Source organism: Lipotes vexillifer, unplaced genomic scaffold, assembly GCF_000442215.2.
Source record: "Lipotes vexillifer unplaced genomic scaffold, Lipotes_vexillifer_v1.1 scaffold785, whole genome shotgun sequence".
Taxonomy (NCBI): Eukaryota; Metazoa; Chordata; class Mammalia; order Artiodactyla; family Lipotidae; genus Lipotes; species Lipotes vexillifer.
In genome coordinates, this window is record NW_006791778.1 from 773,294 (window position 1) to 797,708 (window position 24,415).

The 24,415-nt window shown below is 37.5% G+C and overlaps 2 protein-coding genes across 2 annotated transcripts in view; one reads left to right on the plus strand and one right to left on the minus strand.

Annotated features, from left to right (window-relative positions):
- Positions 1-374: 374 nt before the first annotated feature.
- TEX12 (testis expressed 12) lies at positions 375-2,923 on the minus strand. Its single transcript, XM_007464635.1, has 4 exons — positions 2,844-2,923; positions 1,970-2,081; positions 1,829-1,880; positions 375-1,066 (listed from the first exon to the last, which is right to left on the minus strand). The coding sequence occupies exons 1-4, from the start codon at positions 2,901-2,903 to the stop codon at positions 922-924; spliced, it is 369 nt and encodes a 122-aa protein (XP_007464697.1). The 5' UTR covers positions 2,904-2,923; the 3' UTR covers positions 375-921.
- A 5,242-nt stretch (positions 2,924-8,165) lies between these two features.
- IL18 (interleukin 18) overlaps positions 8,166-24,415 on the plus strand; it is a 30,284-nt gene continuing 14,034 nt past the window's right edge. Inside the window, exon 1 of the mRNA XM_007464636.1 lies at positions 8,166-8,327. The gene's annotated coding sequence lies outside the window, so the exon portion shown is untranslated. The remainder of the gene's footprint in view (positions 8,328-24,415) is intronic.

Genomic DNA, 24,415 nt, shown 5'->3' on the forward strand with positions numbered 1-24,415 from the left:
TGATTTTTAAAAATCTGATCAATATAGCTATCACATGTAATTATATAACATTAAAAGTTTTCAATAAAATCATAGCAGTACCTTCCAACAAAGGGAGGATTTTTTCAGCTAGATAAATAGTAGAGATTTCCTAGTCCGAATTCAATTTCTGAATTATAATAGGATTGAAATGACTCATTGAGATTGACTTGTTTAAACAATCTCTTTACTTCTGGACCACTAATCTTTATCCTATACCACACAGCTAGCTGCTAAGGCTTCTAAATATACTTCGTTAACTGTACCATTGATATGGCTGATGTGTAAAAAAGTCAATTCATATAAAGTTCTGGTTAGTAATTTCTGGTTTTTATTTTACCACAAGACAATAATTTTAAACCAAATTTTTATTAGCAATGTATAAGAGTGAAAATAAACAAATGGTAATATTAAATAGCAATAGCACCGTTTAACCACATATTGAGAAACTGGACAAATTACTTCTGGGTTTTAATTTTTTTCAATGCTAACCTTGAAAAACATCTTAAAGCTATCTCCAAAGCTATCTATCTGCTATTTAAACAAAATATTCTAAAAGAAAAAGTGCAATATTGTTAAATATTATCAAATTAACTCACTGAGTCTTAGAAATTTAAGACAGGTTAGGAGGTTTAAGAAAAAAGAGGATCCATATACAATTTAAATAGTTTACACTTTTATAAAATATGACAAATATTTGACTCTCAAAAGAAAAGCTATGTATCATATTAATGTCCAGCTTAATGCCCCTTTTAAATCGAGAAAAGAAATTTAAGGAGTTTCCCCTTCTATATTTAAGGTATACATTTTCTTAACAACTGGAGAGCATTCAGAGCACAAATGTCATTCTTTCATTACAACAATAATGGGCTTAAATTCTCAGCTTATTTTAAGTACACAATTTTATCTGTGTAGTGTGTTTGCAATCACAGTAAACCTCTGTCTCAGGAGCTCTCTTTTCTGTATTAGAAAGTTTTCAATAGTATTGGCTTCTTTGAAGAGTCCATCTATCTCGTCAATATAAGATGCATCTACTGCTGCTCTCTCACTAATGGGGAAAAAAAGTTTTACATTAAACTAAATAGTCATAACATCTAAATACACTATCATAGTGACGTGTTCTATTATGCTATATTTGTTAGTTATTTCATTTAAATGGCTTTGTACATCAAAAAGCTTCATTAATTTACAAGCATTGCTCAGTAAAAGTTAAATTAGTTCCACAAATATTTTTGACTACTCAAAGTCCCTTGACACAGCAGAATGTGTATCTTACACATTATAATTCTAATATTAAACTATACACATTATCTTAACAGCCACACAAACCATTATTCAAATACAGTGACTGTCCAGTAGTTTTAAAAAAACACCTTATAAAACATGATAGTCTCAGGCCAATAGAATATTTAAATTCAGCCTTCAAATATATATTGATAATATTTAAACATTTCATAAATATATTTATCTTTAATATCACTCTATTATTATGGTTAACTTCACCAAATGGTATCTTTCTGAAAGTTTTTTCATAAAATTTTAAGTGTTTTATCATCTATTGATAATTAGAGAACAAAATATATCCAGCCTCGTTTCAGCTGAGAGTATCAAAACAGAAGATGTTTAGTAGAAACGGTAGTCTTTGAAAATAAACAACTAATCTATTATAAGAAACTGAGGTAGAATAAGAAATTTCAAAATTATAATTACTAGATAGGTTTTGTAGCCCCTGCACTAAACTTCCCATTATGGAGTTTCCAGAAGAAAACTTCTGTGTGTAAAATCAAGAGAATATACTGTAAGTACTTGCCTTAAGATCTTTGCATATGTAGACAACATTAGATTAATTTCCTTGCTCATATCTGTTCAAAAATAAATCACTAAGTTAACTATAATAAACTTTCTATATTATAATATCAATGTATAGAAATACAAGCACTTTATAGATCACCATTCAAATCTTTCTCCAGGGCTTCATCTTTATAAAATAGTCCAGAGCTTTCAGAGAAAGAAGAATCTGATTTTCCAAGAGAGGACAGTTGTGGACTATCTGGCACTTGAGGCTAACAGAAGAAAGTAGAGAAAATACGTAAATTGCTAGCAAGATGCTTAAGATATATACATTGTTAAAAAAAAAAAAGCAAATAAAACTTCTTTCAGAAAAAAGCAAACATGCTGGAAATTATATACTCTTGTGTCCTGATTAGTTATTTGTAATTTTATTAACCAGAAAACTTTTAGGCCCAACTTTTTTCAACGTAATAATTTTATTTATGTGTTTAGACTTTGAAAATAGTATTAATCCCCTGATGAAAAAGTTTCCTGTATCTTGAGCCAGCAGATGTTTTCCATAGCAAAAGAGCAAAACCTTCATTTGGATAACAGCCATATGTTTGCAAATTTTTGCAAGATAACATAATCTTTAAGGGAACAAATAATGTTCCAAATGTAAACAGATCAATTGGTGGGGTAGTAGTGAAGAAGGGCAGGATGCAGTGCTCTTTTTCAAAAATATCATCAAGTATAGTACCTAGGTATCCTACTTAGATATCAAAATAATTATGCAAAGTCTTATGTATTATAAAGGCATGAACCCACTTCCGTCTCTAGATCACAAATTACCACAAAGAAACCTCCCAATAGTTTCCTGGAGGCCTATACTTAGTGAAAAGGCAGCTGGAGTCAACATAGTTCCTGCTGGGACAATCCCAGCTCTGGGAATATGAAGACATTAAATTCCATTTATCAGTAGAATTATTTTAAATGGAAAAAATTTGAGACGTATATAAAATAAAAGAGTAAGGCTCCACAAGCACAAAGATTACCTCCAAGTCTCTTGGTCTCTTGCAATTTCTAGAATCGGGTTTTACAAGGTGAGTGGCCATATTCTGGAGGCAAGAGCTGCAAAGTTTAGAGCAATGTCAATTTTTGGTACAAACTCATGCTGCAGCTCTCTTGAATCCTTCCCTTTCTTTCCACTCCTCCTGCCACTGTTAGTTTGGGCTCTCATTAATTGTCACTTACCTAACCTACTCAAATTCTCCCTTCTCTGTTTCATTCTACCAACTGCTGTTTGGACAGTCTTTCAAAACTCTGATTACTGCATTCCCTTAACTCAAAAAACCTTCCCTTGACTATTCATTGCTCCAGAATAAGCTCAAATTCTACGGTAGAGCATCCAAAGTCATACATCACCTGGGCCAACCTACCATCCCCATGATTTTCTTCTACTCCCTCTATATGCAGTTAGCCAAGCCTGCCACTTTGGCACTTTCTGCCTTGTCTCAGGATTCATTCAGGATTTTTCAGCTTTCACAAAATCTTAATGTTGAAACAAATCTTACAGTTCATCTAATTCAATCTCAATTTTACAGATGTGAAAACAGAGGCAGAGATAGTTGACCAAATTCAAACGTGTAAAACTGGGCCAGACTAGAACCAAGATCTCTTCTAGTCTAAAAGAGACTTCTGTTTCCACTATCTTATCTTACCTTCATATAGCATCAAATTTTACTTTTAAATTACTTTCCCATAAATTCTGAAGATAATTTCCCTGGGAGCCTGAAAGATTAAGTTTAAACTTGAAAAATGTTGAAACCTAGAATGGTACAGTCTCTACACCCTAACAGATAAGAATCTCTGTCTGAACTCAAGTTATCATTTACTTTGCTTGCTTTTTTTTTTTTGCGGTATGCGGGCCTCTCACTGTTGCGGCCTCTCCCGTTGCGCAGCACAGGCTCCGGACACGCAGGCCCAGCTGCCGTGGCTCACGGGCCCAGCCGCTCCGCGGCATGTGGTATCTTCCCAGACCGGGGCATAAACCCACGTCCCCTGCATCGGCAGGCGGACTCCCAACCGCTGCGCCACCATGGAAGCCCTACTTTGGTTGCTTTTTGAGAAACTCTGCTGACCTGGAAAATTGTAATGAATCTGTTTGCTTAGTCATGTAAAATATATGACAGAAAGACAGCAACAACAAATAATAAAGATGTCTGTTTTGGGCTTCCCTGGTGGCACAGTGGTTGAGAGTCCGCCTGCCAATGCAGGGGACACGGGAAGATCCCACATGCCGCGGAGCGGCTGGGGACACAGGTTCGTGCCCTGGTCCGGGAAGATCCCACATGCCGCGGAGCGGCTGGGCCCGTGAGCCATGGCCGCTGAGCCTGCAAGTCCAGAGCCTGTGCTCCACAACGGGAGAGGCCGCAACAGTGAGAGGCCCGCGTACCGCAAAAAAAAAAAAAAAAAGATGTCTGTTTAGTGAATTCCATATAGTGCTTCTACATTCCTGTCGGTACCTTTCTAGTATATAAATTTAAGCGCTATAACGGTAAGACATAGAAAATACTACACATGCACAGTAGTGCTCACTCTGCCTTGGGAAGTTTGAGAATGTTTCCGAGAAGCGAACATGAGAGTGGTTCTCGTCTCCCTTCCTCTTTTTCTCTTCCCTTTTCCTTTTACACCTCTTCTCGCCTCTCTCAAAGTAAAAGAACATGCATGTATGTCAAATCAAAACTCTTCTAATTAGGTAATTCTGCTTCTGTAAAAACAGATCTTCTGTCATAGTTTAAGCCCTCAGCTGAATCAAGGCCTGGTCTAGAGACTGGGCCTCCACCTGTGACAAATACCATTCACAGCCACTGACCCCGGCTGTGCAATCTGAGGCGATGGTGCCTTCGTCATTACCAAGCACTACCCCCAGGCCTTGTGCAACCGTCTTCTCCTCACCGTCTCTTTCCTCCCACCGCCATCTCGGCCTCCCAGGCCACCCCACCTATCTTGCCTCTCACTTCCCGCCGCGCCCCTCCTTTCTTCCCCACTAATGTTTCAGCCCCACTAGAGACCCTCCGGGTAAACGTCCACCCTCTCTCACTGCCTTGCTTCACACCCTGTCACACGCTCATGGGCGCTCATCCCCACAGCCCCTGCCCGAGAGCAGTCTGCGGCTCGGCGGCGTCGGGTACTTACTCGTCAGCCAAAGCACAGGAACTAGGAAGCCCGGTGTGCACGCGAGTACGCAGGCTCGGGGAGGCGGATTTCCCAGCGTGCAGCGCGCAGATTACGTGAGGCGCCTGCACCGCCTCCCGCGCTGCCGAGTAGAGGGGGTTTTTTCCCGCCTTGCCTCACGCTTTGGGGTCTCTGTGAAACAGAACTCACCACCTCCGAGTTAGTGTCTGGGGAAGAAGGGAGAGATCTGAGACTGGTTTCTCAAGAAAGACCAAGGAAGAACTGCCAGAGGAAGGCCGGGTGTGTCCCAGCCTTTTGGAACCTCAGAAAAGGAACACGAAATAGTAGCACACCACCACCACTTTCCAAGTAAAAGTTACATCCTGTCCCAGATGGTGGGTCTGCAGCAACGGTTTAAACCTGAGTTCCCCTGGCCCTCAAGCCGAGACTTTGTATCCAGAACCTCCGTTCCTTCACCTCTTTCTCTTTGGTGCAACCAAACTTGCGGAATCACACCGGTTGAGAAAATTCCCTTCTTGATGTGTCAATAACTCATCAACTTCATTGGCAGCTTTGAAAAAAAAATTTTGTAACACACGTGGCTCACGTATTTGAAATTTAGCCTTATGGGGAGCTTTAATGTGGTGACTTCGACCTGCAACTTGAAAGATAGACGTTCCACACTTAATGCTCCGTTAGTTGTGGAAGAAAATAAAAAGCATATCACTTCATAAAACAAAGGTCAATAACACTTCCCATAAATTCCAGGTCCACAATCTTACACCTTAGCAAATTATGTTTAACACATACATATTATTGTTTTTTTCCCTTTGACTTATTTAAATGTTAGTTGTCAAGATGTAAGTATTGTGTGTATATGTTTATTTATTGATTTGTGGAAAACCAATTGTTTCAAGTAAGCTCCTAGGAAAAAAGTACTTGGTTTAACTTGAGTTGGCATTATTGTGAAATGTAAGTCATTTAATAAAGATAGACTAGTGATTATGGTGCAGTTATTGACAGTCTTTAAAGGATTCTAATCACTATCTGAGGACTGATAGCAATCTGTATTGAAATGTTCCCTATTTGTGATAAAATGAAGTGAAAACTAATGAGTTTTTCCTAAAGTTAATGCACTCACTTTAAAAGATTCTTTTATTCTGTTACCATGTCATAAATTTTTTGATGTTAACGTGTCCTCTCAAGAAACAAAAAATATAAAATTTTTTAGATTTTTAATGTCCTTACTTGGTAAAATGTAGTTATCCACTCAGTGTTTATCTCTTCTTATTGTCATTGTTGTTGTTATTTTTCTTAATGGTCCATCAAATCCAAAAGTCTGAGAAATACTGACCTAATTCCTCTCCCAGCCTTCACATTGTATGATATCTAAACAGGTAGTTATCTAGTTGTTAAAATATTTCCAGGAAAAAATGATTCCACCTAATACGTAAATGTTTACATCAGATTAAGAGAATAGCATAGACATTTTATTTTTTAAATCTTTTCTCCATTGTATAAGCTACATGAGTGAGAATAAGTGAGAATAAGGGCACACAGGGTTATAGTTGTCTGGTGCTTTAGAATATTCAAAGAATGAGGACACGGGGAGGGGGAAGGGTGAGCTGGGACAAAGTGAGAGAGTGACATGGACATATATACACTACCAAATGTAAAATCGATAGCTAGTGGGAAGCAACCGCATAGCACAGGGAGATCAGCTCGGTGCTTTGTGACCACCTAGAGGGGTGGGATAGGGAGGGTGGGAGGGAGACACAAGAGGGAGGAGATATGGGGATATATGTATATGTATAGCTGATTCATTTTGTTATACAGCAGAAACTAACACACTATTGTAAAGCAATTATACTCCAATAAAGATGTTAAATATATATATATGCTCTTACCTAGGATCTCACAAAAAAATAAAATAAAATATTCAAAGAGCTGTCATCATCTCATTTAATCTTCACAAACAACCCTATGAAGTAGGTAGGACACAGAGACATTTGGGCTGCTCTATGTCAAAGGAAAAAATGTTTGTCCCAAAAGTAAGAAATGGGTGAATTATGCATTATATATCTTTATAGCTGGAGAGAAATAATTGTCAATGGACCATTTAAAATTAACTTGCTTAGTGTTCTACTTATTTAAATCACAGTTTACTTAATGCTTTTGTGTTAATTGGCCCGATTGGACAACACAGAGAATAAAAACTTATTTCAGTTTCAATCATGTGTATAGTCTTATCATACACTTTTTTTATATATATAAATTTATTTATTTATTTATCTATCTATTTATTTAGTTATCTTTGGCTGTGTTGGGTCTTCATTGCCGCACACGGGCTTTTCCTAGTTGCTGCGCTTCTTAAATGTGCTTTTTTTTTTTTTCTTCTGATAGTCACTGCACCAAGCACCTTCAGCCATCCTATCTTAGACTTCCTTTGTAATCACTGCTGTGGACATGATGTTTTATGACCTTATGAAATGAAAACTCTATCTTGTTAAAAACAAAAACAAGCAAATAAACAACGACAACAAAAACACCTCAACTAGCTGCTTATATAAGCATTTTGTTTCCTAACTCTAGAACCCCTCCGTTTCCATACAGTCTCTGTACTGGCAAAAAAGCAAAAACAAACAAAAATCACCTTGTTAATTCCCTTGCTAGCAAGGTAATGCAATTTAGCACATGTTCAAGAGAAAATTGTCTAAGAAACTTTGTTTCTGCTAGTTACTTTCAAAGCTGTGATAGTAACGCTCTGTTCTTTAAGAGTTTCATTTTAGGTGGTGTGATTACATTATAGGAATTATCTTGTGGGGATGATTATTCAGCAGTGGTGGATGAGAAAAAAAAAATGTGCTGAAGTCTGAGTAGAAAGTTTCAAAAGAGAAAGATTAATGAGGGAAAAGATGCTTCTAATTGACCAAGCAGGTGCTTTTTTTTTAAGTGCTTGGATGTATTTCGGAAAGAGGTACAAGCTTTGAAGGGCCAGAACTGCAACAGAAGAAATGATTTCATTAAAACCGTGATTTTACATTAAAAGAAATTCCCGTATTCTCTGACACTGTATTTCAGGTTCCATTGCCCTAGGAAAGAGCCCACTTTTAAGGCGGGTCTGAGGCGTGCTAGAACAGTCTCCTCCCTCCACCTTCTTCCTCCTTTCTCCCAAGGGCTAGGCACCCTCCTCCCCCAGAAGGCTGTTGGATCCGGAGAAGCAGCGGGGAGTTCTGCTACCCAAAGCTTTCCACATTCCTGGCTGTCTGCTTCGGCTGCTGAAGGGCTGCCTTCTAACGGGAAAAGAAAGAGACTTCAAACCTTTCAGATAACGTCCTCTCCCAGGAAATTATTGAGCACAGGTAAGAAATATCATTACTCGTTATTTATAAACCCAGGCATGGCAATTCGAGGTAAATAAATAAGCTAGAAAAGCGATTGAGAGTTAACTTCTCTGACATCACTATGATGGGCGACTAGTCAGTAACAACATAAGGAACATAGCACAGTCAGAGGAAAATTTTTCTCTTTTAGCCAAACTTGGAGAGTATCACTTCAGAGGAAATGTTCTCAAACTTTTTGGTCTCGTGACCTCTTTATACTCCTAAAAATTATTGAGGATCCTGAAGAATTTTTGTTTCTCTAGGTTTTTTACTGTAGTACTGTCATTTGCTGTATTAGAAATTAAAGCTGAGAAGTGTAAAAAAGTAGTGACCTATTAATTTATTTTAAGATAACAATAAGCACATAACATGTTAGCATAAATAACATTTTAAATTACGGATAACTATATATTCTGAAAAAACTACTATGAAGAGTGACATTGTTTTTATTTTTACAAATCTCTGTAATATCTGGCTTAGTAGAAGACAGCTGCATTCTCATCTGCTTCTGCATTCAGTTTATGCAATATCACTCAAAACGTAGCCCCTGGTAAACTTTATTGTACACTCAAGAGAAAATGAGAGTGAAAATGACAAATTACGTCTTAGAATTATGAAAATCGCTTTGACCTCGTAAACCCCTGAGAATCATTGCTTTAGAGTGTTAAAATAAATAAGCTTCTATTTAAAGGGAGTCTCAACTCTGAATCAACTATTTTAAAAGCAAACCAAAAAAATTGCAAAAGGTTGATAATCTTGATGGAATCTGCATCAGCACCCTTAGGCTGGCCTACATTGGACAATATTATAGCATTCCCCAGGAGAATTTTATTTCACATGAAGGAAGGGCTGAGTAAATATCTCCATTTGAAAGTATAAATAACAAAAATTAGGACACTCTTAAAACTCTTCTTTTTGCCTATATCTAGCTATTTCAAGTTCAATTAAATCTTTCTTCAAAATATCTTTTTAAATCTGGCTTGTCCGTAATATCCCTACATGAATATTATGAATTCTTACATGAATTCTTATAGTTTCATAGCCTGTCTCTATAATCTTTTTCATAATACCCTTGCCAGCTCAGTAATCTCCTTTCCTATTGCCTGTGAGATTAAATATAAACACTTCTGAGTTCCCAAACCCTCCATAATCTAACCCCACCCTACCTTGTGTTTACTGCAAGACAGCAAAATTGTTCCACTACAGTAAAAAAATAGCTCCAGGGCTTCCCTGGTGGCGCAGTGGTTGAGAGTCCGCCTGCTGATGCAGGGGACACGGCTTCGTGCCTCCGTCTGGGAGGATCCCACATGCCGCGGAGCGGCTGGGCCCGTGAGCCATGGCCGCTGAGCCTGCACGTCCGGAGCCTGTGCTCCGCAACGGGAGAGGCCACAACAGTGAGAGGCCTGCGTACCGGAGGAAAAAAAAAAAAAAGCTCCTTTCCGTCCACCCCCAACCATAATTTTGTGTTAATTATCACATAAATGCTCTTCCATGTTCTCCTGCATCTATTCAGTCAAGCAATCAGGATTAAATTCAATTCTCCTTTTCCCACAAGGCCATTCCAGCAGTTCTATTTTGGCTTCTTGCTTTGAGTCTGTATTTAGCAGTTGATTATATACACCTTTTATCTTTAACTATTTACCTAAATTTTTACCTGAGTCTTCTTCCACCCCCACTTGTACCACCCCCACATACTTACCTTCATAAGATGGCAAAATTTTGAAGGATGAAATGACTTACAGAACTGAAAATTTAGATTTTGATCTTGTTGCTGTAGAGATGATTACCTGCCTGATTTTAGTGAATTAATTAAGTAACATGCTTCCTCATTTCATCCCATACCTATTCCACAGAATGAGAATTCCACAGCAAAGATAAACATAATCATTATTGCTTTTCAAGTTCAAGACATTTTTACTTTGATTCTAATAGTATACTTTTAAACTCCCAGTGGCTTAGCAAAGCTGGTTATATAATAAATATTCCATCAATATGTGTTGTTTTAGAATTATGAGGAAGTGGTTACTAGGGCATTTGCCACATATAAATAGTTCTCTCTCTGCAGCCTTAACTAGAATCTAGAATTACAGAATGCTGGAGCTGGAAAAAAAACTTAAATATTGACCATGCAACTCTCTCTTGTCTAAATGAGGAAACTGAGACCCTCAGAATTAAATGACTTGCCCCAGAAATGATTGGAACACATGTGGTTTAATCTCCATCATGATTTTCTACTGTTCACTAGCCTCTGGCTAGTTTCCAAGGCTGTATAACTGAAACTTTTTGTTGTTGCAAAGAATCAATTATTGCTGCTTACTCCTGAGAGGATCTATCTGGGGTGGTTTATAACTCTTTTTTCTTTCAAGTCAATAATCTCAGAATCTTAGATGAAATAGTCAAAACATTTTTATCCAATGGGAACTATAATTTTCACAGATTAGAGTTAAGAAAGCAAAGAAACATGGATGAGAACGGAAAAGAGGAAAATTAGGGGGGAGGAGAGGAAGAGGAACACAATACTTGTAACCATAGATGTACTGAGATCCAGCAAAAAGCGCTAAGAAAATAAAGAATTCAAAATAAACACATGAAATAAAAGAGAAAGTAAAGAAACTACTAGGAAAAGAAAGAAGAATATTAGAGAAATTATTGTATTTTTAAAAGTCTGTTTTCAGACTTCCTTCATATTCTTTCCCTTTCTCACTGGCTTTCAGATGGACTTTAAGTTTTAAGACAGAAAAAAACTTCTGCAGTTCCCTTTACACACTGTTGTCATGGCGACAAGGCTTATCATAGCAAACATTTATTTAACATTTATTGAGCTCCTACTCCGTATAAACTCTTTCCAGGTGTTAAAGATTGAAAAAACAAGATAACTCATTGTCTTAGAGAAACTCGGAAGTCGGCACACCTATTTGTAATCTTAATTAAGGGTAATAAGAGGTATTTTAGAAGCATGAACGTGGGGAGGGTGATGTGGGCACTGAGGAGAGAATGATTAGCTAGGAATGGAGGAGTCAGGGAAGTTTTCCTAGAGATGTTTGAGCTGTGACTTAAAGGATAAAGGGTGAAGAAGGGTTTGGCAGGCAAAAAAGGGAGGGGAAGTTCTGGCCTGGCAGGGGAAATAAATGAGTACAGCATGGAGTGAGTGAGAATCTGAAAGCAAGAAAACCAAGTAGAGGAATATTAAATAGAAAATACCAGAAGTGACAAGGGCTAGATTTAAAATAGTGCTGGTGGAGATGGAGAGGAGATACCAAATTCTAGACACATGTCTGAGTTATAATCTACAGTATTTTTGAGACAGGAGAAGGTTAGACAAAAGAGTTGAGAAGGACTCCCAGGTTTCAGTTTGGGACAGGTTATTTGGACATACTTTAGAAAGTAATTCATTAGTATATCTTACAGTTGGAGCACACCACACCCCCGCACTGCTCTTGTGGCCCTGCCAAGGTGAGGCATGCGTGCACAGCCCACATGAGGGATGCTCCTCCAGCCCCTAGATCTGGAGCCAGAAATTGAAATTTGCAAGTTATATGTCCCCCCAGTAACCGCCACCCTCTCTCTTTATAGCTAAACTTCCTGAAAGAATAGTTTATATTCATTGTCTTTTCTTTTTCATCCCATTCTGTCCTAGATCTTTGTCCACCTGCCTTCCGTTCCTCCACTTTCCCTAAGCTGTTCTACTGATACCAAAACTTCCTAATTGCCAAATTCAATAAACAAGTTTAAGCTTGTATCTAAATTATGGACTGCAGCTTCAGACTCCAAGCAGCTCCTTCTTGGAGCTCCTTTGGGTTTTTTGTTTGTTTGTTTGTTTTCGTTTTTGCGGTACGCGGGCCTCTCAACGCCATGGCCTCTCCCGTTGCGGAGCACAGGCTCCAGACGTGCAGGCTCAGCGGCCATGGCTCACAGGCCTAGCCGCTCGGCGGCATGTGGGATCTTCCCGGACCGGGGCACGAAGCCGCGTCCCCTGCATCGGCAGGCAGATTCTCAACCACTGCGCCATCAGGGAAGCCCTCCTTTGTTTTTTGACTTCTGTGATATCTCTTAGATTTGCAAAACTGAATTACTTTCCTCTCAAGCCTGTCTTTCATCCTCTGTTTTCTTAATTAGGTAACCACTCAACAAATTGCCCAAGCCAGAAACTTTGAAGTCATCCTCAGTTCCCCCTTCTTCCATTTGACCCACAACCAATCAGCTGAAAAAGCCTGCTGTTTAAGCTCTCTTGAATCATCCCCACAGCCACTGCCTTAGTTTGTAGCCTCATGAACTCTTTAACTGTTAAAATTGCTTCTGCGGTTGTTTTCTGGCCTCTGTCCAACTTTATTCCATCAAATCCGTTCTCTACACTGCTGCCAGAGTGAGGTTTTTGAAACATAAATTTGACCATGTCTTTCTCCTACTGAAAGTAAGTCAGTACTTTCAGAAAAAAAGTTCAAACTCTTTATCCTACTTAAACAAGGACTTTATAATGACTCTCCTTTACAAGCTTTTGGCAAACAACTACACTGCAAGTTACATTTTATCTGAATTGAACTAGGCAGAATCAAACTAATTTAATATAAAAATAATAGTCTCACTTCATAGGCAAAATGAAATATGTGAGCTCCAAATGAAATAGTTTATCTAGAATGATAATTTCAAAGCTGGTAGGCCAAGTGAGTTGTGAACTGTTGACAATATTGCCACATGGAAGTGTCTTGTATACCTGGTAGAAATAGCTGCTTTCATGTCAGTATAATGGAAGCTCAGCTATTCTTTAAATATCTCAGAAGTTCTTGAGACGTAACAGCTTATTGTGGTATTATTTTTTAACATTTATTACTATTATAATTTTAGATATTTTTTCATTTATTCATTCATTCAGCAAACATTTATCAGATGTCTGCTATGTACCAGGCACCATTCTAGGTACTTGGAATACAAAACTGAACGTAACAGAGGTTCTTTCTCTTATGGAACTTACATTCTAGCAGGGGAAAAATAATAAAGAATGTGCTAACAAACCATGTTAAAATATTTGAGGCCAGATTTTGATGAAATTGTCAAGAAGGTATAATTTTTGGGGGGGAATCTCAGCCATTTATTTTCAATATCCCCACCCCCACCCCTGCCATGATGCCCTTTCATCAAGGCACTTAGATATTCCAAAAGCTCATTCTTTCTCTCTTTTGTTTTTTTATTTAAACAATATCTATAGAGAAGCCTGTGGTTCTCTCCACAGGGTTCTCTATAGATATTGTTTAAATTAAAATATAAAACAAATTTAAAATAAATTAAAAACCATACATATGTATATATATATATATATACACATATATATGCTTATATATTATATATGAACTGAATCTAGATAAAACTGTTAAATAGCCACCAAATAGAGAGTTGGTTCAAGGTGGTGCCCTCAGAAGATCTGGAACTCACTTCCTGCCACAGACAGCAGATCTACAGCTACATATGGATCATTCCCTCCGAAAAAGACCGAAAAACTAGCTGAAATCTCTTCCCCAAAAAAAAAAAAAAAAAGCCACATCTAGATGGGTAGGAGAGGGAGAGACATGGTCTCACCAAAAAACACACCTATGGTGCAGCAACCCACAATCAGGATTGATATCACAAAACAGAGCTACTACCTGAGGAGCGAGAGGTCAGTGCCCCACATCAGGCACCACAGCCCTTGGGAACTGCACCAAAGAGATGAGCCCCCAATACATCTGGCTTTGAAAATCAATAGAGTTTACATCCAGGAGAACCAAAAGGCTGTAGGAAACAGAGATTCCACTCTTAAAGGGCTTGTGTGCTGACTCACTCACCACAGGACCCATCACAAAAGTAGCAGTCTGAAAAGCACCCAGACCATATGTGAAGGAGATTCATTTGCTAATCTTAAAGCATCTGAGGGAGATGCAGGAGCCTTTTGGGACTCTCTCCACCTGGATGGAGGCACTGGCAGTTGCTATTTTTGCATTTTCCGTCTATCTTGCTAGCACTGGCACTGGTGGGTGCTATCTTTGCACTCTCCCTTTAACCTGCTAACACCACTGGGCACACCACACCCCCACACTGCTCTTGTGGCCCTGCCAAGGTGAGGCATTTGTGCACAGCCCACATGAGGGATGCTCCTCCAGCCCCTAGCTCTGGTGGCTGGAGGGATTGCATTTCTGGGTCCCATGAATCTGAAACAATCAGGGAGTTCTCTGAAGGCTACCGCCCTCAGGGTACTGCACAGACAGCAGAATGTACCTCCAGTCTCCCTGTGAAAAAGGACTGATGACTTGTCCTGGGGCTTCAGCCTGAGGGGCACACTTCAGGTTTACCACTCATCTAGAGGCTAGAGAAGTGCTCTCAAGGAACACAGGCTGGGGGAACCATCTCTGCACTCTCTTTCGCCTTTGCTACAGTTCACCAGCACCTACCAGAAAGGAGCTCACACACTACTGGAGCCCCGATTTTTGCAACTGTAGTCAAAGAGACACCTTCAGATGGCCAGGTCTGGAGGCTAGCAGAGTTTACAATTGCAGTCCCACAGGGCAATATATATTTGCATATCTTGAAAGCTGCTGCCTGAAGGTCTGGCTTCTAATCAGCCTGAAACTAGGTACTAGGTACTAGGTACTGACTGAGGTCTCCCCCTCTGGAATACTCACAGGCCTTGGCACACCCTCAGCACTTGGGACCTATCAAGAATAAATCAGGCTGCATAGACAATCACAAAAGTTGAGTGACAACCAAGAACTAGGGCAAGGTTAAACAGTAAGGTTCATCTCTATACAAGGCCATTCCTTCAAGACTAGGAGAGATAGCTGTTTTGCCTAATACATAAAACACAAACACAGAGAGTCAAGGAAAATGAGGAATGAGAAGATTATGTTCCAAAGGAATTAATAAGATAAAACTCCAGAAGAAAATCTTAATGAAAAGGAGATAACTAATTTACCTGATAAAGATTTTAAAGTAACAGTCATAAAGATGCTCATTGAACTCAGGAGAAGAATGGATGAACACAGTAAGAACTTCAACAAAGAGACAGGATAAATAAGAAAGTACCAAACAGAAGTCACAGAGCTGAAGAATACAACAACTGAACTGAAAAATACACTAGAGGGGTTCAACAGCAGACCAGATGAAGCAAAGAAAGAATCAGTGATCTGGAATACAAGGCAGTGGAACTCACCCAAACACAGCAAAAAGAAAAACAAATTTTAAAAAGTGAAGATAGCTTAAGGGACCAGTGGGACAAACATCAAGCTGAATTGCATTCACATTACTGGGTTCCCAGAAGGAGAAGAGAGAAAAGGGGGCAGAAAAGTTACTTGAAGAAATAATAGCTGAAAACTTCCCTAACCTGGGGAATGAATCAGACATCCAGATCTGGGAAGTCCAGGGAGTTCCAAAAAAAGATGAATCGAAAGATACCAAGACACATTATAATTAAAATATCAAAAATTAAAGAGAGAATCTTGAAAGCAGCAAGAGAAAAACAATTTGTGATATCCAAAGAAGCCCCATAAAAGTATCAGCAGATTTCTCAGCAGAATCTTTGCAGGCCAGAAAAGAGTGGCATGATATATTCAAAGGGCTGAAAGAAAGAAACTTCCAACCAAGAACACTCTACCTGGAAAGGCTATCATTCAGAACTGGAAAAAAGATAAAGCACTTTGTAAACAAACAAAAGCTAAAGGAGGTCATCCCCACTAAACCAGCCTTACAAGAAATGTTAAAGGGACTTTTTTAAGCTGAAAAGAAAGTGCACTAATTAGGAACAAGAACATATGAAAGTAAAAATCTCACTGATAAAGGTAAATGTATAATAAAGATAGTGGATTAATAATGTTAGTATAAAGATTAAAAGACAAAAGTAATCAAAAAAATAACTACAAAATAACTAGTTAAGGGATACAGAAAGTAAAAAGATGTAAAATATGACATCAAAACATAAAACGTTTGGGGAGGAAGTAAAAATGTAGTTTTATAATGCATTCAGTCTTGACTTCTTATGAACTTAAGATATACTCTTTTATATATAAACTGTTACATGTGACCCTCATGGTAACCACCAAGCAAAAACCTATAGTAGATACATACCAAAAAAATGAGAAAGGAATCTAAGCATAACACTATAAAAAGTAATCAAACAATGAGGGAAGAAAGAAAAGAAGAAACAAAGAGGAATGATAAAACAAAGAGAAATGAAAACTATTAACAAAATGGCAACAAATACATACCTATCAATAATTACTTTAAATGTAAAGGAACTAAATTCTCCAATCAAAGACAGAGAGTGGCTGAATGGATAAAAATATAAGAACCATCTATATGCTGCCTACAAGAGGCTCATTTCAGATGTAACTACACATACAGATTAAAGTGGATGGAAAAAGATATTTCATGAAACTGAAAACCAAGCTGGAGTAGCTATATTTGTATCAGACAAAATAGACTTTAAAACAAAGACTGTAATAAAAGACAAGGATGATCATTACACAATGATAAAGTGGTCAACACAGCAAGAAGATATAACATTTATAAAGATATATGCACACCAAATAGGAGCACCTGAATATATAAATCATATATTAATGGTCTTAAAGGGAGAAATTAACAATAAAACAGTAAGAGTAGGGGATTTTAATATCTCACTTACATCAATGGATAGGTCATCCACACAGAAAATCAATAAGGAAACATCAGCTTTAAATGACACATTAGTCCAATAGACTTAACAGATATATACAGAACATTCCAGCCAAAAGCAGCAGAATACACATTCTTCTCAAGTGCACTGAAGTTCATGTGGAACATTCTCCAAGATAGACAATATGTTAGGCCACAAAACAAGTCTCATAAATTTAAAATGAAAATCATATCAAGCATCTTTTCTCACTACAATGGTTTGAAACTAGAAATCAATTATTAAGAAAACTGGAAAGATCACAAATATGTGGAGATTAAACAACATTCTACTGAACAACCAATGGGTCAATGAACAAATCAAAAGAGAAATTAAAAAATTATCTTGAGACAAGTGAAAATGGAAAATTAACATGCCAAAACTTATGGGATGCACAAAAGCAGTTCTAAGAGGGAAGTTTATAGTGATACAGGCCTACCTCAAGGAACAAGAAAAATCTCAAGTAAACAATCTAACTTTATACCTAAAGGAAATTAAAAAAGAACAAATTAAGCCCAAAGTCAGTAAAAGGAAGGAAATAATAAAAATCAGAGCAGAAACAAATGAAATACAAACTAAAATGACAATAGAAAAGATCAAGGAAACTAGGATCTGGTTCTTTGAAAAGATAAACAAAATTGACAAACCTTTAAGTAGACAAGAGGAAAAGACAAAGAGCTCAAACAAAAAAGATCAGAAATGAAGGAGGAGAAATTACAACTGATACAAAGAAATACAAAGTATCATAAAAAAAACTACTATAAACAATTATACAGCAACTAATCAGACAACCTAAAAGAAGTGGATAATTTCTGGAAACACAGTCTTCCAAGACTGAATTGAATCAGTTATCAAAAAACTTCCAACAAAAAAAGTCCAGGACAGAAGTCTTCACTAATGAATTCTACCAAACACTGAAAGAAGATTAATACCAATCCTTTTCAAACTCTTCCAAAAAACTGAAGAGAAGTGAATGCTCCCAAACTCATTTTACAAGGCTAGCATTACCTTGATACCAAAATCAGACAAGGGAACCACAAAAAAAGAAAATTACGGACTAACATCCCTCATGAATATAGATGAAAAGTCCTCAACAAAATATTAGTAAACTGAATTCAACAATACGTTAGCAGGATCATACACCATGATCAAGTGGGATTTATTCCAGGAATGTAAAGATGATTCAACATCCACAAGTCAATGTGATACACTAGATTAACAAAAGAAAGGATAAAAATCATATGATCATCTCAATAAATGCAAAAGTCTTTGACAAAATTCAACAACCATTCATAATAAAGCCCCTCAACAAAGTGGGTATAGAGAGAGTGTACCTCAACATAATAAAGGCCATATATGACAAGCCCACAGCTAACATCATAGTCAACAGCAAAAAGCTGAAAGCTCTTTGTTTAAGATCCAGAACACGACAAGAATACCGCCTATTGCCAGTTTTATTCAACACAGTATGGGAATTCCTAGTTAGGGCAATTCATTAGGAAAAAAAAATAAAAGACATCCAAATTGGAAAGGAAGAAGTAGAACTGTCACTATTTGCAGAAAACATGATTTTATATATAGAAAACCCTAAGACTCCAAAAAAAAAAAAAAAAACTGTTAGAATAAATGAATACAGTAAAACTGCAGAGTACAATATCAATATACAAACATCTGTTGCATTTTTATACACTAACCAAAGTATAAGATAGAGAAATTAAGAAAACAATCCCATTTATAATTGCATCAAAAAGAATAAAATATCTAGGAATAAATTTAACCAAGGAGGTGAAAGATCTGTATGCTGAAAACTATAAGACATTGATGAAAGAAACTGAAGAAGACACAAATAGAAAGATATTCCATGCTCACAAATTGGAAGAATTAATATGATTAAAATGTCCGTATTACCCAAAGCAATATGCATATTCAATGCAATCCCTATCAAAATTTCAATGGCATTTTTCACAGACATAGAACAATAAATCCTAAAATTTGTATGGAACCACAAGAGATTCCAAATAACCAAAGCAATCTTGAGAAAGAAGAACAAAGTTGTAGGCAATACACTCCCTGATTTCAAACTATATTACAAAACTATATTAATCAAAACAGTATGGTATTAGCACAAAAACAAACACATAGATCAATGGAACAAAACAGCCCAGAAATAAACCCACACATATATGACCAATTAATCTATGAAAAAGGAGGCAAGAATATACAATGAGAAAGGACAGTCTGTTCAATAAATTGTATTGGGAAAACTGGACAGCCACATGTAGAAGAATGAAACTGGCCAACTATTTTACACCATACAGAAAAATTAACTCAAAGTGGATTAAAGACTTGAATGTAAGACCAGAAACCATAAAACTCCTAGAAGAAAACATAGGCAGATATCTCCTTGACATCAGTCTAGCAATATATATATATATTTGGCTCTGGCTCCAAAGGCAATGGCAACCAAAGCAAAACTATACAAACGAGACTATATCAAACAAAAAAGCTTCTGCACAATGAAGAAGCCATCAACAAAATAAAAAGGCAGCCTACTGAATGGGAGAAGATATTTGCAAATCATATCCAATAAGGGATTAATATTCAAAATATATAAAGAACACACACAACTCAATAACAACAACAACCACAAAAAACCTGACCTTAAAAATGGTCAGAAGGGGGGGGCGGTGGAAAGATGGCGGAGGAGTAAGACGCGGAGATCACCTTCCTCCCCACAAATACACCAGAAATACATCTACATGTGGAACAACTCCTACAGAACACCTACTGAACGCTGGCAGAAGACCTCAGACCTCCCAAAAGCCGAGTGGATGAAAGGCTCTTGCTGCTCCAGCCAGGAGTCAGGACTCTGCCTCTGAGGTGGGAGAGCCAACTTCAGAACACTCGTCAAGAAGAGACCTCCCAGCCCCATATAATATCAAACGGCGAAAATCTCCCAGAGATCTCCATCTCAACACCAGCACCCAGCTTCACTCAACGACCAGCAAGCTACAGTGCTGGACAACCTATGCCAACCATATAGCAAAACAGGAACACAACCCCACCCACTAGCAGAGAGGCTGCCTAAAATCATAATAAGTCCACAGACACCCCAAAACACACCACCAGACGTGGACCTGCCCACTAGAGAGACAAGATCTAGCCTCATACACCACAACACAGGCACTAGTCCCCTCCACCAGGAAGCCTACACAACCAACTGAACCAACCTTAGCCACTGGAGACAGACATCAAAAACAACGGGAGCTACGAACTTGCAGCCTGCAAAAAGGTGAACCCAATCACAGTAAGATAAGCAAAATGAGAAGACAGAAAAACACACAGCAGATGAAGGAGCAGGATAAAAACCCACCAGACCTAACAAATGAAGAGGAAATAGGCAGTCTACCTGAAAAAGAGTTCAGAATAATGATAGTAAAGATGATCCAAAATCTTGGAAATAGAATGGACAAAATGCAAGAAGCAGTTAACAAGGACCTAGAAGAAATAAAGATGAAACAGACAATGATGAACAACACAATAAATGAAATGAAAAATACTCTAGATGGGATCAATAGCAGAATAAATGAGGCAGAAGAACGGATAAGTGACCTGGAAGATAAAATAGTGGAAATAACTACTGCAGAGCAGAATAAAGAAAAAAGAATGAAAAGAACTGAGGACAGTCTCAGAGACCTCTGGGACAACATTAAACGCACCAACATTCGAATTATAGGGGTTCCAGAAGAAGAAGAGAAAAAGAAAGGGACTGAGAAAATATTTGAAGAGATTATAGTTGAAAACTTCCCTAATATGGGAAAGGAAATCGTTAATCAAGTCCAGGAAGCACAGAGAGTCCCATACAGGATAAATTCAAGGAGAAATACGCCAAGACACATATTAATCAAACTGTCAAAAACTAAATACAAAGAAAGCATATTAAAAGCAGCAAGGGAAAAACAACAAATAACACACAAGGGAATCCCCATAAGGTTAACAGCTGATCTCTCAGCAGAAACTCTACAAGCCAGAAGGGAGTGGCAGGACATACTGAAAGTGATGAAGGAGAAAAACCTGCAACCAAGATTACTCTACCCAGCAAGGATCTCATTCAGATTTGATGGAGAAATTAAAACCTTTACAGACAAGCAAAAGCTGAGAGAGTTCAGCACCACCAAACCAGCTTTACAACAAATGCTAAAGGAACTGCTCTAGACAAAAACACAAGAGAAGGAAAAGTCCTATAATAACGAACCCAAAACAATTTAGAAAATGGGAATAGGAACATACATATCGATAATTACCTTAAATGTAAATGGACTAAATGCTCCCACCAAAAGACACAGATTGGCTGAATGGATACAAAAACAAGACCCATATATATGCTGTCTACAAGAGACCCACTTCAGACCTAGAGACACATACAGACTGAAAGTAAGGGGATGGAAAAAGATATTCCATGCAAATGGAAACCAAAAGAAAGCTGGAGTAGCAATTCTCATATCAGACAAAATAGACTTTAAAATAAGGACTATCAGAAGAGACAAAGAAGGACACTACATAATGATTAAGGGATCGATCCAAGAAGAAGATATAACAATTGTAAATACTTATGCCCCCAACATAGGAGCACCTCAATACATAAGGCAAATACTAACAACCATAACAAATGCTAAAGGAACTTCTCTAGACAAAAACACAAGAGAAGGAAAAGTCCTATAATAACGAACCCAAAACAATTTAGAAAATGGGAATAGGAACATACATATCGATAATTACCTTAAATGTAAATGGACTAAATGCTCCCACCAAAAGACACAGATTGGCTGAATGGATACAAAAACAAGACCCATATATATGCTGTCTACAAGAGACCCACTTCAGACCTAGAGACACATACAGACTGAAAGTAAGGGGATGGAAAAAGATATTCCATGCAAATGGAAACCAAAAGAAAGCTGGAGTAGCAATTCTCATATCAGACAAAATAGACTTTAAAATAAGGACTATCAGAAGAGACAAAGAAGGACACTACATAATGATTAAGGGATCGATCCAAGAAGAAGATATAACAATTGTAAATATTTATGCACCCAACATAGGAGCACCTCAATACATAAGGCAAAAACTAGCAGCCATAAAAGGGGAAATCGACAGTAACACATTCATAGTAGGGGACTTCAACACCCCACTTTCACCAATGGACAGATCATCCAAAATGAAAATAAATAAGGAAACACAAGCTTTAAATGATACATTAAACAGGATGGACTTAATTGATATTTATAGGACACTCCATCCAAAAACAACAGAATACACATTTTTCTCAAGTGCTCATGGAACATTCTCCAGGATAGATCATATCTTGGGTCACAAATCAAGCCTTGGTAAATTTAAGAAAATTGAAATTATATCAAGTATCTTTTCCGACCACAACGCCATGAGATTAGATATCAATTATAGGAAAAGAGCAGTAAAAAATACAAACACATGGAGGCTAAACAATACACTACTTAGTAACGAAGTGATCACTGAAGAAATCAAAGAGGAAATTAAAAAATACCTAGAAACAAATGACAATGGAGATACAACGACCCAAAACCTATGGGATGCAGCAAAAGCAGTTCTAAGAGGGAAGTTTATAGCAATACAAGCCCACCTTAAGAAGCAGGAAACATCTCGAATAAACAACCTAACCTTGCACCTCAAGCAATTAGAGAAAGAAGAACAAAAAAACCCCAGAGTTAGCAGAAGGAAAGAAATCATAAAAATCAGATCAGAAATAAATGAAAAAGAAATGAAGGAAACAATAGCAAAGATCAATAAAACTAAAAGCTGGTTCTTTGAGAAGATTAACAAAATTGATAAACCATTAGCCAGACTCATCAAGAAAATAAGGGAGAAGACTCAAATCAATAGAATCAGAAATGAAAAAGGAGAAGTAACAACTGACACTGCAGAAATACAAAAAATCATGAGGGATTACTACAAGCAACTCTATGCCAATAAAATGGACAATCTGGAAGAAATGGACAAATTCTTAGAAATGCACAAACTGCCAAGACTGAATCAGGAAGAAATAGAAAATATGAACAGACCAATCACAAACACTGAAATTGAAACTGTGATTAAAAATCTTCCAACAAACAAAAGCCCAGGACCAGATGGCTTCACAGGCGAATTCTATCAAACATTTAGAGAAGAGCTAACACCTATTCTTCTCAAACTCTTCCAAAATATAGCAGAGGGAGGAACACTCCCAAACTCATTCTACGAGGCCACCATCACCTTGATACCAAAACCAGACAAGGATGTCACAAAGAAAGAAAACTACAGGCCAATATCACTGATGAACATAGATGCAAAAATCCTCAACAAAATACTAGCAAACAGAATCCAACAGCACATTAAAAGGATCATACACCATGATCAAGTGGGGTTTATTCCAGGAATGCAAGGATTCTTCAATATACGCAAATCTATCAATGTGATTAACCATATTAACAAATTGAAGGAGAAAAACCATATGATCATCTCAATAGATGCAGAGAAAGCTTTTGACAAAATTCAACACCCATTTATGATAAAAACCCTGCAGAAAGTAGGTGTAGAGGGAACTTTCCTCAATATAATAAAGGCCGTATATGACAAGCCCACAGCCAACATCATCCTCAATGGCGAAAAACTGAAAGCATTTCCACTAAGGTCAGGAACAAGACAAGGTTGCCCACTCTCACCACTCTTATTCAACATAGTTTTGGAAGTTTTAGCCACAGCAATCAGAGAAGAAAAGGAAATAAAAGGAATCCAAATCGGAAAAGAAGAAGTAAAGCTGTCACTGTTTGCAGATGACATGATACTATACATAGAGAATCCTAAAGATGCTACCAGAAAACTACTAGAGCTAATCAATGAATTTGGTAAAGTAGCAGGATACAAAATTAATGCACAGAAATCTCTGGCATTCCTATATACTAATGATGAAAAATCTGAAAGTGAAATCAAGAAAACACTCCCATTTACCATTGCAACAAAAAGAATAAAATATCTAGGAATAAACCTACCTAAGGAGACAAAAGACCTGTATGCAGAAAATTATAAGACACTGATGAAAGAAATTAAAGATGATACAAACAGATGGAGAGATATACCATGTTCTTGGATTGGAAGAATCAACATTGTGAAAATGACTCTACTTCCCAAAGCAATCTATAGATTCAATGCAATCCCTATCAAACTACCACTGGCATTTTTCACAGAACTAGAACAAAAAATTTCACAATTTGTATGGAAACACAAAAGACCCCGAATAGCCAAAGCAATCTTGAGAACAAAAAATGGAGCTGGAGGAATCAGGCTGCCTGACTTCAGACTATACTACAAAGCTACAGTA

Excerpts from the sequence above, each read along its gene's own strand:
- TEX12 (XM_007464635.1), bottom strand. The coding sequence starts at position 2,903 with ATGGCCACTCACCTTGTAAAACCCGATTCTAGAAATTGCAAGAGACCA. Across the intron at positions 1,881-1,969 it reads CCTGGAGAAAGATTTGAATG|ATATGAGCAAGGAAATTAAT; the intron begins GTGATCTATAAA and ends ATTTTTGAACAG. Across the intron at positions 1,067-1,828 it reads ACATATGCAAAGATCTTAAG|TGAGAGAGCAGCAGTAGATG; the intron begins GCAAGTACTTAC and ends TTTCCCCATTAG.